Genomic DNA, 18,584 nt, shown 5'->3' with positions numbered 1-18,584 from the left:
CGTGGTCCAGCCTCCTCCTCTATTACTCCCTCCCCCACTCTCAGGAGCCCTTTGTGACCAGACCACAGCTCTATGATGTAGGCCTAGGACTTCAGTCCCCAAGTACACATCCTGTGCTCAGTTGCCTGAAGCCAGCAATGTGATTCAGATGATGGAGAATCCTCTCTTTTCTCTGAAAAGCACTTTTGATACTTGGCTGTACTCCAGTCGCACTTCCTGGGCGAGTGCCACCATCCTTGGCTTTCTGTGTGGACTGGGGCTCTATTTCCTGTTACTCTCCTACCTCCAGAATAATCTATCTTCACCACCTCCTAGGAAACATGGAAACATCACGAAGGTAAGGAACCCTTGGGCCAGACCCACAAGCACATGCTTCTCCCTTCTTTTCTATTATTATTTCCACTTTTCTGAATCACCTACAGAGACTCCTGAAATGGGAAAGAATTGTTGATTTCCAGTGTTTCCAGATTTTCCTTATCGTAAGGATAGGAGTGATGACTTCTGGAAACTGCTTCTCTTAATGTTAACATCTTATATAACCATAGTACAGTTGTTAATACTAAGAAATTAACATTGGTACTACACTATTAAGTAAACTGCAGACTTCATTCTACTTTCACCAAGCTTTTCCATTAACGTCCTTTGTCTGTTCAAGATCCAAATAAGAATAACATGTTGCATTTAGTTACCTATCTGCCTAGTCATCCTCAATCTGTGAGAGCTTCTCAGTCTTTTCTTGATTTTCATGACTTTTTCAAGTTTGAATATCTCTCATTTTGCTTTTTTCTGATATTTTCTCATGATTAGACTTGGGTTATGGGTTTGGGGGAAGCATAGCACAGAGGTGAATGCTTTTCTTATGCATCATATCAGAGGGTACATGATTTCAAGATGACTTGTAATTGAGGATGTTATCAGGACCACTAGACTTAGGTGGTACCTGCCAGGTTTATTCACTGTAAAGTTATTCTTTTTCTCTCTCAAATCTCTGTTAGCTAGAAACCCAACACTAAACCCAATACATGATCAAAATAAAACTCCACTTCTTGGAGGCAGGAATATCTAAATATCTTTATATATTATTTGTAATTTTTCTGTAATTTATTTTTCTGGTCAATGATTTATTTATATAAGTATGGACTCATGGACATTTATTTTATTCTTTGGTTTATAATCTGGTATTTGGTTGTTTGTTTTGTTGCTCAATTTGTTAAAATTCTCTAGTTTAATCCCTGGGCTTATAATTCATTCAGTCTGTGTCTGTTTTAAGTAAATGAATGTCAAGTTGCTGTTTCTCCCTGCAGGTGCCTGTCACTCTCTAGAGTTCCTGTTGGTTGCTTGTCCTGCAACCTCAGTTTTAGGAAGGGTTTGAAAAAAGTCATTAATTTCCAACAACACTCTTTCCAGCTCTCTACATCTCTGAAGTCAATTGTAAAATGTTGATACCTGCCTTTCCTGCCTATCAGGAACACCTTTCCATTTATTCAGAAAAATGTTTCAGAAAAACACCTGGTAAAACATGATCTAAGAACTCACATGAAAATAATGGATGTATAATTACAATATAATTTTTGACTCATTGGTTCTATGTGCTTTGAAGTCTTTTCATCCAGGCTGGTGACATTGAAGAAAATAAAAATGGAGAGATTATTTCTTAGTTTCATTTCCATTCTCTCTCTTTGCATCACTTCCATTTGTCCCTCACTTGATGGAATCTATTACACACATGAGGACCACGACTCTTGGCTTGTTTTACACCCACCTTATCAATCATGCTTTTTTGCCTTACAGCAATATGCTCACTCCCTGCTTTGTCCACAGTGGAGAACATAGTAAATTATCTAAAACAGAAAGCTCACATTACTCCCATAAAGCACAGAAAACAAGCAGGGGGAATGTGCATGTAACACCCCCATCAAGCAGCCCTCGCAGAGAGGTATAACAGTAAATATCAATGGCGATAAAAAGTGAAGGCTTTTCAAATGGCCACACCTCCCAGGATCTTAGAAAGAAATGCAACGTGCATTTAGGACTCGAAGAGGTTTAAAGGTCAAAACAGGTCAGAGAGAGTAGACCTAAAACCATCTTACAGATTTGAGCAATTACCTGAGGAAAAAACCCATTTCCTAATATACCTGACAGATGCTGAGGAAGTAGTAGGGAAATGTACCATCTTGTATGATAAAACACAATAAAAACGTATTCTGACAGGAGACCAGTGACATTTAAATTGTAAAAAGCTGTTTTCGCCTTTCTCTCCAGACAACATTAATTAGAAAGAGATCCATACCTATGGCGGGTATTATCCAAATGAACTGGATAATCCGCAGACCACTTGAATTAATAAAAAAAAAAAAAAACTTTTGATTGTTGAGGGCTCAAATTATTTGTCAAAAAACAGAAAACTTAAGTTTCTCAATTGAATATTATCACAACATTAAATGATGATTCCAGAATCACTAAAATTGGAAAGGGAAGCAAAAAGTGTACTGCATATTAATGGCCTTCCTATTGTATCTTCAGCTTCTGCTGAAATAAGTAATGGTTCAATAGGAGAGAAAGGGAATCTTTCGAAATCCCCAAGAGATCTGAGGAACCAGGAAAAATGTGATTTCCAGGTGGAATGAATAGAAAATTGACTAAGGTCTAGAAGACCCATGAGGGTGGAGGGATAGAGCTGTGGGGCGGATGGTGGGGAGGGGCCGTGGTCCAGCCTCCTCCTCTATTACTCCCTCCTCCACCCTCAAGAGCCCTTTGTGACCAGACCACAGCTCTATGATGTAGGCCTAGGACTTCAGTCCCCAAGTACACATCCTGTGCTCAGTTGCCTGAAGCCAGCAATGTGATTCAGATGATGGAGAATCCTCTCTTTTCTCTGAAAAGCACTTTTGATACTTGGCTGTACTCCAGTCGCACTTCCTGGGCGAGTGCCACCATCCTTGGCTTTCTGTGTGGACTGGGGCTCTATTTCCTGTTACTCTCCTACCTCCAGAATAATCTATCTTCACCACCTCCTAGGAAACATGGAAACATCACGAAGGTAAAGAACCCTTGGGCCAGACCCACAAGCACATGCTTCTCCCTTCTTTTCTATTATTATTTCCACTTTTCTGAATCAACTTCAGAGACTCCTGGAATGGGAAAGAATAGGACATCTACTCCTAAGAATAGGACGTCATCCCTCTAAGGGCAAGCCAGCCTGGGCAGGGGATAGAGTGAACACTAGGATTTGTATCCAAAGATCTCAGACCAGTTGTCCAGGTGTGGTGGAGGGCTCCAGGGCAAGTCTCACACACAGTGACCAGAGGTCGAGGACTGGATACTGAGTTCAATCTCAGCCAGAGGACAGGCCCATGAGCAATGGATCACCAGCTGTGAACATGTGTCTCGGATGAGGGCTGATCTGCTGGCAGTGCTGAGGCCCTGAGAGCCTCAGAGCGGGGGTTGGAGTGGCCCTGGCCTCGGGAAGCAGAGACCCACCTGTTGGAGCTCAGATGAACCCGTAGTTCAGAGAATGTGTGTGTTTCTTGAGCAGAGGAACAGTGACAAAAGAAATCCAGGGTGAATCTCACATTGAAAATCCTTCTTTATGTTCTTCAGAGAAGGAAAACAGAAAATATTTTTATCCTCTTTAAAAATGAGTGAAAGGAAAGAAAAACCACAGAGCTCTGTTAGTTAAATGTAAAAAGTCATATTATGTATGGACACTGAGTGTCTGATGCTTGTCTAGAGAGGGGAGAGTGAGAATTGGGTCCCAGGTCCTCGTTTTTTCTGTCTCTCAGCATCAGACGGAGTGGAGGGGGAAACGCAAGGTTAAGATGAAAAACAGAGCTTCGAAAGGTAAGTTGTGCCATTCAGCCCTGTGTGCCCCGAGGGTTAGGCCCCATCTCTCCCAGCCCTGAGGGCCCACTCCACAGGCTCCGAGGAGGCCAGTGGCAGGGCCTGTGCCTCAAGAAGCAGAACCCTCAGGGAGCTTCCTGGGAAGGAGAGCAGAACCCAGATACTTCCCAGATTCCATGCGCACAATGAAGCAGTAAGGGGCCCGGAAAAGGGTGTGGCCCAGCAGGGGTGTGTGGGCTACAGTGGACCAATAGATTGCCTGGATTGGGAGGAGGGACCTCCAGGTCCGACCGTGGACAAGTTGTTTAACTTTGCTCAGATTCCTCTGTGATGTGACCCCTGCCCATTGTCCCCCACAGGGAGGATGTGAGCGCAGCAAGGGGTAATGGATATGGAAGTACTTTGTAAATGATAAACCCTTTCATGAGCTTCGCCATCACTGTCAGGGATCTTGTGGCCCTGGACGCTGGTGCTTGGGCTCCAATCTCCCAATGGTGTCCCCTTAAAGGGACACAGCACTCAGCCTCCTGTAAGACCCCCTAAGCCCTTGCCTTCACCACCATGACCCAGTCTGCTGTTTTCCAGTTTTCAGAGATTGCCTGGAAGAGGTTCGGGCCCTGACTTCACTTCTACAAAGGTAAAGAATCTTCCCCTTCTCTCCTGGGTTCTTCTTCCACCCAAAGCCTATGGTGTGACACCTGGGCTGCAGGCAGCCTGGGGCTGAGCTGGGAGGGGGAGCGCTGAGGGTGGGGTATGGCCAAAGCCCTGGGGTGAGGGACAGCAGGAGCACTGTGAAGTCAGCATGGGGGCCGTGGAGGGCCGTGGGCCACAGGTGCCCACCCCTGCCTGGCCTGCCCAGCCCTCCTGGCCCTGGGGGCTCCTGGCTGCAGCTTGTGCCTCATGTCTCCTGAAGCCACGTGGGGAGGCTCCCTGACAAGGGCAGCTCTCATCAGCTCTCCTATCAAGACCCCCCTGGTGAGGTGTGCAGAGCAGCGTCTGTTGGAGCCCACCAGCCCTGCAGGGAACCTGCAGAAGAGGCTGTTCCTGCCACGTGCCCATCAGCTGCCCTGGCTCCTCTGACCCAGGGCTCTTTACCTGTGGCCTCCACCCTGTCAAAAGAACCTCAAGACCAATCCAACTTGAAGAAAATCACCCTTGGCACTGTTGCAAAGAGCTCACCTCCAGGTAACTCTTTTTTGGCATCTACCATCGCAGCCATCTTGAGTCTTGGCCTCGTATGCTATCCCATTTTGTTCCTGTCCTTCTGGTGGAAGACTACCAAGGCCTTGTTCTTCCCCACCTCATCACAGAGTGAGTCCCGGCAAGAACACCTGTCCCACCAGCCACCAGGGGCCCCGTTCCAGGAAGAGCCCACAGACAAGCAGGTAGAGACTGGTAGCCCCTCACTTGTCAACCCTGAAGTCCAGAAGCTGCTGGAGATTCTAATCACCAAGAAAGTAGAACTAAAGATTCATAAGGGGAAAGAAAAGGATGGGTCATTCTCGGAACAAATGAGCTCAGACTACCACCTGAACACTTTAGGGAATGCGTGGAAATCACTGGGTGCTGAGCAGGACAACACAACCCCTCAATCTTTCTGGAACAGGAAAGACAAAACAGAGCAGCTACCCGGTCCTCGGCAGCTCTTACACTCCGAGGTCTTGAGGGACCACTTGGAACTGACATACACCCAGCTCTACCGGGGTCACCCCTCTCTGCACAGCGAGTCCCTGGTGGCTACTAGGAGCTCTACTCAACAGCAGGCACTCTTTGTTTTATTCAGTGGAGTTTCTAATGGCTTTCCAGTTTCAACTCAACTTAGAATACCTTTAGGTCCTTCCCAGGTCGCAGTATTGCCCTGCCCGGGGGTCCCACCCCAGCCTTTCACTCAAAACTTGCCTCCGTGCCAGTCCCCACCTCTGGCTCAGATCCAGGCCCAGCCCTACCTCCCATCTTCTCTCCCATTCAGACCACCTTATTCTCCACCCCAGATGAGTACCTGTGGACTAGATTGTCCTACATTTCAGAACAAGACACCATATTTTATCCCAACTGAAACTCAATGTCTGAAATGCCCCTTGTTGCAGAAGCAACTGAAAAGTGGGAAGCCTTCATCCTCTGTGGTCAAAAGATCTCAGAAAGGCTTTAGCCAACTCAGTCTCAACCTTCCCCAAGAGAGGGGGCGCTCTCAGGCCGAAAGGTCAGTTTCTATTCATCATGAGGACTTAATTGGCCCTGATCTCCAGAAGCAACATCTTCAAAAGAGGCTCATCAAAGATCAAACCAAGAGGGGCCTGTGCCTCAGTATCCACCTGTCTCTGTCTCTGGAATTGAGTTCCTCTCAGCGCAAATTTTTAAGGACTTATCAGGCACAGGGCAAGCAGGGACCCTGGCAGCCCTCTGCTTTTACAGGCAAAAGGAGACTGGACCCACAGAAGATAAGGTCCAGGCGCCCTAGGAGATCCCATAGGAAGGGTCAAATGCAATTTCAACCAGGGAAGGATTTCGGCAAGGGTCTAAGGCCATGTCTGAGGAGGATCTCAAAAGCTTCCTCCAGGGCCAGGCTCCCAGGGAAGTTTCTGCAAAGAAACTCTGAAAAGGAGTCAGAAAGATACCTGATGAGGCCCTTGATGAGTGACTCTGGAAACTGTTTACCCAGTAGCCCAGAGAAGAAACATCTAGAAAAAATCTTGAAAGCCCATTTCAGCACAGAGTTGATGCAGATTAATCAAGGTTTGATCCCTGTGATTGTGCGTCAATCCTGGCTTGCTGCCAACTATGTTTTTTCTAAGCCCCACCCTCACGAGGAAATCAGAAATCTAGCACCCTTGAAGTCTTGGAAACCCTGTGTAAACTCCTCCCGTGTGCTTTCCTTCCTCAGTTCAAGCATTCGGCAGATGCTGGAAGCACATATTATAAGGTGGCAGGTAAGGCACAGGTGGGGCCTACCCGAACAGGCCTTTGAGCCCATAAATCTCAAGCCATGTGGGGCTCAACCCTTGTCCTCTCCAAGGTCCACCATTTCCCCCTCTGCCACCTGGCAATCTGGGGCACACTCAAAAGCCAACTTTGCTAATAAGTTCTTGGGAAAACCTCAGCCCCATCAGGGAATGAAAGTGATAACAAAAGCAACAGTTCCCACCCTGGTGAGTCCCCTCCCTGTTCCCTCACCTGAGCATACAGAAATCCAGAGGGCCCTGGGAAAGACTTCACCTGGTGACAGGTATGGGCCCTCAGAGGCCCCTCTGACTGGACAGGAGGGCAGACTGCCTTATCAGGTGCCCACAGTCAACCTCATGGGCAGAAGCTGGGAGAATGGGACTGTCTTGGGGTTTCCAGCCGCTAGGAAAACCCTGTCACTACCAACAAAGTCAGTTGCCCAACATCCAAAGGAGCCATGCCTTAAAACACAGGTGGCTCAAGGCCGTGCCACTGGTGAGCTCCTTCAAGACTCTCACACTGATGTGCTCCTTCCTGCAGACATCTTGGCTTCTCATAGGTCTCTTTCCAGTTCCCAGAGGGAACATGCTAGTGAGGACGCGCCAGCTTTCCAGGTGGTGCCATATGACCTCAACGTGAGCGAACAGAGCAGCCAGGGGCAGCAGAAATTCAGAAAACCAAAACTTAAGGACTCATTTAAGAGCCAGAGTAAGATGTCTGTCCCAACTGAGGAGTGGAGGGGCTTTAAGAGGCTCCAACCTGGAAAGCATGAAGAAATGAGGAGCAGCCAGGGACAAGAGGAACCCAGGAAACCAAAAATTAGGGACCTGTGTAAGGGCCAGTTTGCCTCAGCTGATGAGGGGGTGGTCTGTGAGAGGCTCGAACTAGAAGAGGATGAAGAAATGAACAGCCAGAGCAAGATGTCTGCCCCAACTGAGGAGCGGAGGGACTTTAAGGGGCCCCAACCGAAAGAGCATGAAGAAATGAAGGGCCAGAGGGAGGTGCTCGCATCAGCTGAGGAGTGGAGGGGTTTCACGAAGCCCCAACCAGGACAGCATGAAGAAACAAGAAGCCAGAGCGAGACGCCTGCCCCAGCTGAGGAGTGCAGGAGCGTTAGGAGACTGCAACCAGGAGAACACGAAGAAACGAGAAGCAACCAGGGACAACAGGAACCCAGGAAAGCAAAGGTTAGGGACCCGTGTAAGGGCCAGTTTGCCTCAAGTGATGATGGGGAGGTCTGTGAGAGGCTCAAACCAGAAGAGGATGAAGAAATGAACAGCCAGAGCAAGATGTTTGCCCCAACTGATGAGAGGGAGGACGATTGGAGGCCCAAACCGGGAGAGTATGAAGAAAGGTCTTCAGGACTAAAGGCTTCTCAAGCAAGTGGGATGAGCCACGCTTCTCAGGTCAGGGAAAGAGGAGAGTCCCTTGGGAGCAAATACCCCCAGCTCTCGCCAGAGAAGAGAGAGCTTTCACCAGAAAGCCACAAATGGACAAGGCACTTTCTGCAGTATCTTAGCCACAATAAAAAAGGCAAAGGAACAGAAGAATCCCTTCAAAAAGGCAAGCCTGTATCAGCCACTGCTCACCACCAGGAACCAATCAAAGGCAAATCTGTTGTAGAGAGCAGGGCTCAAAAAGGCAAGCCTGTATCAGCCACTGCTCACCACCAGGAACCAATCAAAGGCAAGTCTGTTGTAGAGAGCAGGGCTCAAAAAGGCAAGCCTGTATCAGCCACTGCTCACCACCAGGAACCAATCAAAGGCAAATCTGTTGTAGAGAGCAGGGCTCAAAAAGGCAAGCCTGTATCAGCCACTGCTCACCACCAGGAACCAATCAAAGGCAAGTCTGTTGTAGAGAGCAGGGCTCAAAAAGGCAAGCCTGTATCAGCCACTGCTCACCACCAGGAACCAATCAAAGGCAAATCTGTTGTAGAGAGCAGGGCTCAAAAAGGCAAGCCTGTATCAGCCACTGCTCACCACCAGGAACCAATCAAAGGCAAGTCTGTTGTAGAGAGCAGGGCTCAAAAAGGCAAGCCTGTATCAGCCACTGCTCACCACCAGGAACCAATCAAAGGCAAGTCTGTTGTAAAGAGCAGGGCTCAAAAAGGCAAGCCTGTATCAGCCACTGCTCACCACCAGGAACCAATCAAAGGCAAGTCTGTTGTAGAGAGCAGGGCTCAAAAAGGCAAGCCTGTATCAGCCACTGCTCACCACCAGGAACCAATCAAAGGCAAATCTGTTGTAGAGAGCAGGGCTCAAAAAGGCAAGCCTGTATCAGCCACTGCTCACCACCAGGAACCAATCAAAGGCAAATCTGTTGTAGAGAGCAGGGCTATTGATCCTCGGGCGGTTGGAACAGCTGTTGGACAGGTCCTAGTAGACAAACTGGGGCTTCACCAAGGACTCTGTGCCTCAGAGTTAAATCAGCACCCAGAACAGCTCCAGGCCCCAGCAGAGGGGCATTCCCACTACCACAGGGTTCTCTCCTCTTCAGAACAGAGAAGAGTGTTGAAAGATACAGCCTACAGTCACCAAGCCACCCGCAAGGACCACAGCTACCTTAACAACAGCAGGCATACCAGAGGCAGGGGCGACAAGTTGGCCTTCCCACCCAGGGAACTGGAGTCCCCAGTCAGACCCTGCCAGCATAGACCAAGGGTGGCAGGTGACTCAGGCCTGTGTTCCCTCTGGTCAATCAGAGCGTGCTTCTCATGCCTCTCCTGGTAGGAAAGCAGTGCAAGGAAAAGTGCAGTTCATGCAAAGAAAACCTGTTTCTTCTCATGTTAAGACATTGTCTATGTGTTAATGGCTTCTTCCTACCACAATTTTTGTTTCCCAAAATAAATGTTTCTTCTCATGAGAGGTGGTGGCCTCTGTCTGTGCCCTGCTGGGGGGAAGGAAGGGATCAGGGTCCACTCTTCCCAGGTGCCTGCTTTGGCTTCCAGATGGGATGGGGCCATGGAGGGAGGTTGATCCCAGCGTGGAATACCCATCCTCCCCTCAATTCCCTCACTGCATTTAAGTTTCCATAATAGCAGCATTACAGAAACAAGCAACAGCATTCAGGACGTGTCAAGGTGAACTAAACCTAAAGACCTCCCCCTTCTCAGGAACCAGCTCAGTCCTCTCCTGCTCTCTCTCTACCTTGAACTTGTGGGACTGTAGGGGAGGGGTCTGAAGAGGCTGAAATTCCCCTCAGGCTCCAGAAAGTGTCAGAGACAAGTTCACATGTCAGAATAAGGAGAGGAGTTTGGGGGCAGTGCTAGCCCAGAGTCCAGACGTGGCAGAAACCTTGCCCCCATGTCTCGGTGGGGATAGATGATGCCTGCCCTGGAACTCCTTCTCTCCCCGATGGAGCTGGGATTGAGGTGGGCCGGGAGCGTCACCCGTCCTCTGTCCTTCTCGCACCCTGGAGCAGCGGTGAGGAGGAGGACCGCGCACTCCCAGGTCTGAGGGTGTGAGGTGATGAGCATGGAGGCCGCCGAGGGCCGTCCACCCCTGCCCCGGAGGAGAGGACAGCCCTACTCACAGTGCTCACCGCCCCCTGGGGAACGAGCAGGGGTGTGACTGTGTGTGCAGTCACCTCACTGTCTGTCATGTGCCCCTAGGGTGGGATGCAGGGGAAGGAGGCAAGTGGCAGAGGCGCCCATAAATGGCGCAGTGACCAAGGAGCCCCTGGCGTCCCACCACCGTGTACAGGCCCAGAGAAAAGAAGTCAGGGGCCAGTGGCTTATGGTGGCCCCAGCCCAGACTCTCCCCCTACTCCAGCTCCCGGAGCCCAGACAGAGGGAAGGCCCCTGGAGCTCCTCCACAGAGGGCCAGGCTCCCAGAGGCCGTGGAGCCCCCAAGCAGGGAAGGTTCACTTCCCCACAATGTATTTAATCAACTTTCACAGGACTGGGAGCTCACGACAGACTCGCGGTCTGTGACCTTTACCTACACGCGTGGCCCAAGGAGGCCCCCAGGGGACAAGTGGGACTTAACAGGCTCAGGGACTGTGCTGGGGTCATAGCAAGTCTCACCTGCTGTCAGCCTTGCTCACCCCAGAGCCTGGAGGGGGAAGAGGCCAGCAGACAGGATGTGTCACCCAGCGGGCGGGAAGTGACCTGCGGAGAACGAGGGTGCCGTCAGCTCTCCTCCCCGGCCCGTCCACACGGGAAACCAGGGAGACAGGAGCAATTCTACAGAGCAATCTGGGGCTCTGTGTCACAGTCACTCCCGTGCTGCAGAGTCCTGCTCCAGGAGGGTCCCCTGATCCAGGTGACAGCTTGAATGGCCCTGCCCTACGCCTGTCAGGACCCCAACATGCGGGACCAGGACCTGCTGAGGGGGAGCGGCCACAGGCCTGCTTGTGCTGTGGTTTCTCCCTGGAGCCAGGTCTCACCTCTGGGCCCCCTCCTCCTCCGGGGCAGACACAGCACTGGGGGCACAGCCAGGGGCCCTGGGAGGGGCTGGGACCCAGAGCACAGAACAACTTCCAGAGCTCAGGAGAGGCTGGCACAGAGCGGGGCCCCTGAGCCTGACTGCTGCCGGGTCCTCTCAGGGGCACCAAGAGGTGAGTGCTGGGTTTGAGGGTGCCGGACGCCCAAGGCACCTGTCGGGAGAAGTGACACAGAGGGACACTGACAGAACAGCAAGAAACAAGAAGCTGCAAGTCCCTTTGCCCTTCTCCTTCTGTGAGGTGCAGAAAGGCCAGCAATGGAGGGCCCCCCACTAAGAGTCCCCACAGGGGGACCCACACTGACCCCACACGGGGACCCACACTGATACCACACGGGGACCCACACTCACCCCACACGGGGACCCACACTCACCCCACACGGGGACCCACACTGATACCACACGGGGACCCACACTCACCCCACACGGGGACCCGCACTCACCCCACACGGGGACCCACACTGATACCACACGGGGACCCACACTGATACCACACGGGGACCCACACTCACCCCACACGGGGACCCACACTCACCCCACACGGGGACCTCTCAGAGATAATACATAGACTTCACAGAGCCCTCTCACAGGAGCCTTATACACAGAGCCCTCTCACAGGAGCCTTATACACAGAGCCCTCTCACAGGAGCCTTATACACAGAGCCCTCTCACAGGAGCCTTCCGCGGAGCCCTCGCTGAGAAATCTCAAGGGACCTGCACGCAATTCCATGCAGTCCACACACAGGCGCCCAGCGCCCCGGCGAGACCACAGAGACCCTTCAAACAGCGGCCTGACACCCACTCAAATGAGCCTGAGCCACCAGCCGGCTCTGAGTGGATCCCAAGCCATGTAGCAAACTGAAGGTGCAGGAGATCGGTACCAGTGCCCCCAGAGAAAATTCTTGTGTAGTTTTTAATTACTTCTGAAAAAGAACTACAGATTCCCCGTGAAAACCCGCAAAATCCTTTCCTTCACAGGTTTTAGTTAGCTTGAGCTCTGACTCACAGTTGAAAGAATGACAGACTTTGAAAAGAAGCAAAACTCTGCCAGCATCTAATGAGGGAAAAATCTTTGTCCGATTTTAAATATCGTTCAGTCAAATGGCATCAGGGGGTCACATGCTTTGTTTTGCTGGGGACAAGTTCCTGCACTCAAAGTGACTTCTCTCCTTTGGAAACATGATGTAGAGAGGCCTACAGCAAGTGGGATCCATGGTGAAATGAACCAGCAAAGAGGCATCTAACCCCTACTTCCTAGCTGTGCAAATGGCGTGGGATTTCGCACAGAATAGCTTGTGCCAGGTTTGTGAGGTTTGCTTTATTTTTCAATGAAGTGAGCCACCTTATCAGACACACGAAGCTTATTCACAAATGTGACAGATGTTTGGCAATATCTCTATTACATTATCTGGCATATTTGTACTTAACTGCCTAATATTAAATGATATTGTTTATTTTACTCCTTTTAAAATACAGTAGTACAGTCAAGATGGTTGTATGGGATGCATGTCTCTAGAACGTGAAAAAATCCTAATGTTCACCTGTGATAACTTAAACTTCTGAACCATTTAGAAGAATTCATAGTTTATATAATTATAAGAAACGTGCATTTTCCAAGACTCAGGAAATTTATATTTTATTTATTTATTATAGGGCTACAAAAAGGATACATTGCTTAAAAGAATTTTGAAATCTTAGAAAATATGTCACTTAATTGGTGCTTGAAATATATATTACCTCATATCGCTTGGGAATTGGCATTTTAACATCTGTTAAAGAAAGTATATCTTTAATCAGCATTTCTATTATAATAATAATAGAGGTCTCACTGTCTGCCTAATACTTTCCAAATTTTGCACTCAGTTGAGACTACATATTTCTCATTGGTCATAAATTCTGTTGCCCTTTACATGGTAAAAACTGGATAATGTACAGATGTCAAGTATTATGTCTGGTTAAGTCTCTCAGGTCACTCTGTGGGGTAACAGTGTCATGGTCCTTTCTCTCAAAAGAGAGGAGTGAGCTGATGTGAGGGCCCTGTGTATTTTCTTTAATTAAGAAAAACAAATATTCAGGCTGTAAAATGTTTTACAAAATCATAGCTATTAATTTTTTGAAATGTGCTCCCTTTGTGACATTTTCTTATGTTACTGAATCACAGAACTCTGGAAAGTAGCCACAGATGTCCTCTAATAGCCAATCAATAGTATTTACTAACTAGACTAGCTCGTCGTTTTCCTATAGATACCCACAACTACAACATCTCACATTCATGAAAATGACACTCTCTTCTTGGAAGTTTAAGCTAATATTTCTAAACCATGTGTTTGAGATAAAACTAAATTCTAGTAAGAGGTATTATAAAATAATGTAATTCCCAACAAAATATATGAGGATTTAGGAAATACTGGCATGTTTCAGAGGAAAACACAGTTGCCTCATCTCATCCTGATTAACAAGAAATTTGAGTGACACAGCTCTTTGGTCTAAGCATTTGTGTGTGTGTGTGTGCTTTAGCTGGTCCTCTGGATGGGATGCATTAACATTCTTTTTTTAAGATCTGTGGGCTAGAATATTTTTACATAAGTGATGCATAGGATATGCGGTTTATAAATTAGGCTCTGTGACCATTCTCATCCGTCATGGAATGGAACATGAGGGTAAACAGAACAACCGGCACAAACAGTTTCTGGAAAAACCATTACATTTCCTTGAACTTTCCCAGTAGAAGAAAAAAGGGGGGGACTTCAGGTAGGCAGCTGAGATACATTTGCCCCACAAATGAGTACATACATTTTAGTCTATTAAAACTGGAAGGACTCCCCCAAAGCTATCTGATGAAAGGATTTGCAAAGAGTAGATCAAGAAGGACAGGCAGGTCTAGGGTCTGCTGGCCACGGCCAGGATACCACCTAAAAGATTTGTCCATAATTGAAGGAGGAACTACAACTTGGCCAAAGTGATGGGTGCTGCTCCTTCCCTCTATTTACTCCTAGATGACCCTGCCTTTCACCACCCTACACCCTATAGCCCTCCTTCATTGTCTGTCTGGGGACTCACTGCGGACTTTAGATGAAGGAGATTAGGTGAGGAAGAAGAAGAGGAGAAGGAGGAGAGCAGGAGTGGGGAGGGAACAGGAGAAGGAGGATGATGAAGGAAAGTCATTACCAAAAAATGACTGTGGCCTCTTCTGTAGTCTGGTCACCTAATGAACAAATGGGGACCCTGAGACAGAGAGGGATTCCCCAAACCATACAGATATTCGCTTTCCACAACTGACTCAGACCAAATGCTTCCTCTGCTACATCATATAACCTGTGTGAAAGAATCCTTTTCATAGATCATCCAGATGATAAACCTAGTGTAAATTATTTCCACCACCACGAGGTTATGGCACGTATTACTGTTTTAGCAAAAAAAAAAAAAAAAAAAAAAAAAATTCATTTTGCCACTTAAAGTATTTAAGAGTATACTACCCTTCTTTGATAACAGTCTGTTATTTTTCATCATAACATGGCTTAAAAGGAAAAGAATAACAAGAGAAAGAAACTTCCAGGAAAAACAATGCAATGTAGTGTGATCCACATCCACTTCTCTGGATAGAACTCCATCATGAAAAACATTAACTCTCTGAATCTTGAATCCACCTGCAATTCAAGGTCATCCATGCAGATTTTGAGAGTTGAAGGCAAACGTACACAAAATCCAGTTCCTGGAAAAACCATCCCTGCTTTGCCCCCATGTCCCCACACACCCCCTCACCTGAGCAGCATGGAGTTTCACTAAGAGACTTCTTGATGGGGAAGCCCGCCAGTCAGAGTGGACAAGACAGTATGCTAGGAGGCAGGAAGAAAATGTTAGAACTTCCATTTGCATTCCTCCTCATCTCATTCTTTTAAAATTCCTATATCTGTATAATCTTTGTCTTGCATATAAATTACGGAACCATAGAACATGCATTTAATTTGCAAATGCATAAATATACACACTGGATCTTCATGCTCAGAAAACTTTTTACTGAGTAGGAGAAGGATAGAAATGTTGGAGAACACTGACATGAACCAGATTCCTGGCCTTTTCTAAGGAATCAAACCAGAATCCAAAACAGCCATGGGCTCTGGCCTCTGTCAGGCAAAGCACATGTGTGTGGCCTGTCCAGGGAGAAGGAGAACCATGAATAAACTCTAGAATATCTGTTTCACCAAACTCTGAAACTCAGAGGGACCCCGTCAGCCCTGAGTTTCACCTTGTAGGCAGAGGGCAGATAACACAGGTAAGTGAACCATTCTCCCCCCACTTGCCTGCAAACACCATGCAGCTGTGGATTGGTAGGGACCCCAAGTCTGTAGTAAGAGCACAGATCCAGTTAGAATACAGTGCAGGAACTTCCGGACCTTCCAGCAGCATCAGAGCTGCAGGGGGAATGTGTGAGGGTGTAGAAGCAAGGGGGACCTCAGGCAGCATCTAGCAGAGATTGGTGAACAGCAGCACACACCATACCCAGGAGAATGGCTTTTAGTTAAGAATGCAGTGGTTTGCATTTACATTAGATTGTTGAAAGCGTCCTGTTGCTTTCGAGGCAAAATTCTGAAGGCAGTAGTTTTATTTACTAATTTAAAAAACAGGTTTTACATATAGAAAATCCACTGGAAGGTGTTTTGGATCAGGTAAACAGTTCTGAAGAAAGAAAAGAAAAATGGACTCATGAAGTCAAATTTATGGATATAGTGACTTGACTAGTAAGCAGGAGAGTAAAAATATTAGACAAAATTAAACATCAGATCAATATACCTAGGGTGCACAACCACTGATCACACTCACAAGCTGGCATATTGAGAAAGGGTCTCAGCTATTAGGCCAAGCAACTGCTGTGATCCAGCTTAAGCACAGGCAGATCGGATACACTTTCTCCCAATTCAGGGGTTTTAAGCTAAGATGAGGGGAGTTTAGTCAATAATGAAGTTTTAGTGAAAGCAGCATCTGTAGTTGTCAGCACTTGCCATTGGAAGATAATGTGTGAACAGCAAGTTGAGAAAGAGAAGTATTTCAGTTTTGATGCCAAAACCAATCACTTGAACACATTACTAGACGTAGAAAATGGACTTAAGAGTCTATACTGGTTGATCCACTGCACACTGCCTACATTACCCAGTAATCTTCAGTAGTTGTCAATATTTCACACACTCTGATCTCTAACACAGCGGGAAGGTCAGATATACTTGTCAAGGTCAAGCTGGATGCCAGTGAAGGACTCAGTGAAAGTGTGAAAATCTTGCAACTTGCCCTCAGATAGATGACCATCAAATGAAACATTTCATGATATGATATATAATAAATGATATATAATATGACATGACATGATTAATGTATCAATACACAAAGGAATGGTAAAAAATACTGATTGATATGATATGATATGACATATAATACAAAATATATGATATGATATGACATGATTGATTTATCAATACAAAAAGGAATGGTAAAAAAAATACTATACATTACAAACTTGAAAAAAGTGTTGCCTGATAATCTCTGGAGACATACTCTATTTTTAACTTCATCCCACATGGCTTCATGGGCTATCATGTCTACACTCTTTTTATTAGGGTAACATTTTTGCTTTTACTCAGTATATGGATAATTTAGCAGTGGTTAAATTCTTTTTTATTAAAACACTTTGTATTCAAATTATGAGCAGACTTTATATACAGTTTATTTGTGCGTGTGGATGTCTTCTTTGTTTTATGTCATCCCACTCTGATATCATTTCACCAGTTTCCTACTGAATAGAGTTGGGGAGGTGTACTGATAAGAGATTTAAATCCTAAGCAAAGGGAATCAACGTGCCCAGGCTGAGAAAGTATTTAAGGGAAGATGGATGAACTGAAATCTTACTGGTGGTTTTCACATTTATGAATTTTTACTATATCAAAATATAACAAGTATAAAATATGGGAGTAGGGGAGCTAAGCAAATCTTAGAAAATAAATTCAAGCTACCAATGCACTTACTCTGTTAATCTGTTTGTCCTTCATACAAACAGATGTATGGGTTTGGCTAGAAGACCTGTACTTTTCCATTGATTTCTAAAATTCTAGAATGATGCCTTCCAATTGAAGCTAAATGCTTCCCCCATGCTTCATTTGTCTTGTGAGAGAAAAAAAAAAAAAAAAGCAAAAACAACAACAGCCCTGATGATATCCAGAGGTAAGCCTGGACATAAATACCAAAAGGTATCACAGAATACCAATGCCAAGCAAGATTACTCTGAGATAATGATGAAGTGAGATAAAGTGAAGGCAATTCACAACTGTTTTCTAAGTACAGAAAAAGAAGTCACTGTGCCATCCCCCCAAAATACCAAACACTCCATTCTCTTGGTTAAAATGAGTGACATCTACTTTGTTTCCAGTAATGGCTTTATTTTGACTATAGTCTTCCCTCTTGTAGCTAAAATTTATTGAGATGAATTATAGAATTGCCTTGGCTTTCAGCATCCAATTTAAAGTGGCCCATCACTTTTAGACCCTCTCCCAAGTCACCCAACTAAAGCCCAAATCTTGTAGTAGCTCTTTTCTAACACCCTCTTACTGAGACACCCCAGGATTCCCCATGGTGTGTGTCTTCCCTCACTGCCATGAGTAATAAATCCAACTTGTTCTAGACTAAATTGGTTCCCAGGTGTGTTCCTGGTTGTTTTGGCTGGAGAACATAGACGTTGGAATGATCTCATCCTAACCAGCTAACTCTGGCACCCCGTGGAGAACACCCCCATTCTTCAGCCCTTTCACTAAACACTGCTTACTCCAGAAAGCCTTCTCTACTGCCCCAATGAGGACTGGTCCCCTGTGCTGTGTTGCCTAGACCACTTTGCACTTCTCCCCTGTGACAACCACTGCATATCTTTTTTTTTTTTTAACATCTTTATTGGAGTATAATTGCTTTACAATGGTGTGTTAGTTTCTGCTTTATAACAAAGTGTATTAGTTATACATATACATATGTTCCCATATCTCTTCCCTCTTGTGTCTCCCTCCCTCCCACCCTCCCTATCCCACCCCTCTATGTGGCCACAAAGCACCGAGCTGATCTCCCTGTGCTATGTGGCTGCTTCCCACTAGCTATCTATTTTACATTTGGTATTGTATATATGTCCATGCCACTCTCTCACTTTGTCACAGCTTACCCTTCCCCCTCCCCATATCCTCAAGTCCATTCTCTAGTAGGTCTGTGTCTTTATTTCCGTCCTGCCCCTAGGTTCTTCATGACCTTTTTTTTTTTTTTCTTAGATTCCATATATACGTGTTAGCATACGGTATTTGTTTTTCTCTTTCTGACTTACTTCACTCTGTATGACAG

At 46.7% G+C, this 18,584-nt stretch overlaps 2 protein-coding genes across 2 annotated transcripts in view; one reads left to right on the top strand and one right to left on the bottom strand.

Annotated features, from left to right (window-relative positions):
* LOC309633727 (uncharacterized protein) overlaps positions 1–18,584 on the bottom strand; it is a 1,009,062-nt gene that overhangs the window by 574,491 nt on the left and 415,987 nt on the right. The window contains exon 10 of the mRNA XM_082402982.1: positions 14,985–15,058. Within this exon, the coding sequence (XP_082259108.1) occupies positions 14,985–15,058 (74 nt within the window). The remainder of the gene's footprint in view (positions 1–14,984; positions 15,059–18,584) is intronic.
* LOC309633771 (spermatogenesis-associated protein 31A6-like) lies at positions 2,552–13,950 on the top strand (the record flags this gene model as incomplete). The annotated part of the gene is made up of 4 exons (XM_082403030.1): positions 2,552–3,840; positions 4,426–4,477; positions 4,754–8,856; positions 13,841–13,950. The coding sequence occupies exons 1-4, from the start codon at positions 3,819–3,821 to the stop codon at positions 13,948–13,950; spliced, it is 4,287 nt and encodes a 1,428-aa protein (XP_082259156.1). The 5' UTR covers positions 2,552–3,818.

Source organism: Balaenoptera borealis, assembly GCF_965194805.1.
Source record: "Balaenoptera borealis genome assembly, chromosome: 8".
Lineage (NCBI taxonomy): Eukaryota > Metazoa > Chordata > Mammalia > Artiodactyla > Balaenopteridae > Balaenoptera > Balaenoptera borealis.
Note: the sequence above shows the minus strand (reverse complement) of the source record. Positions and strands in the feature narration are given on the sequence as shown.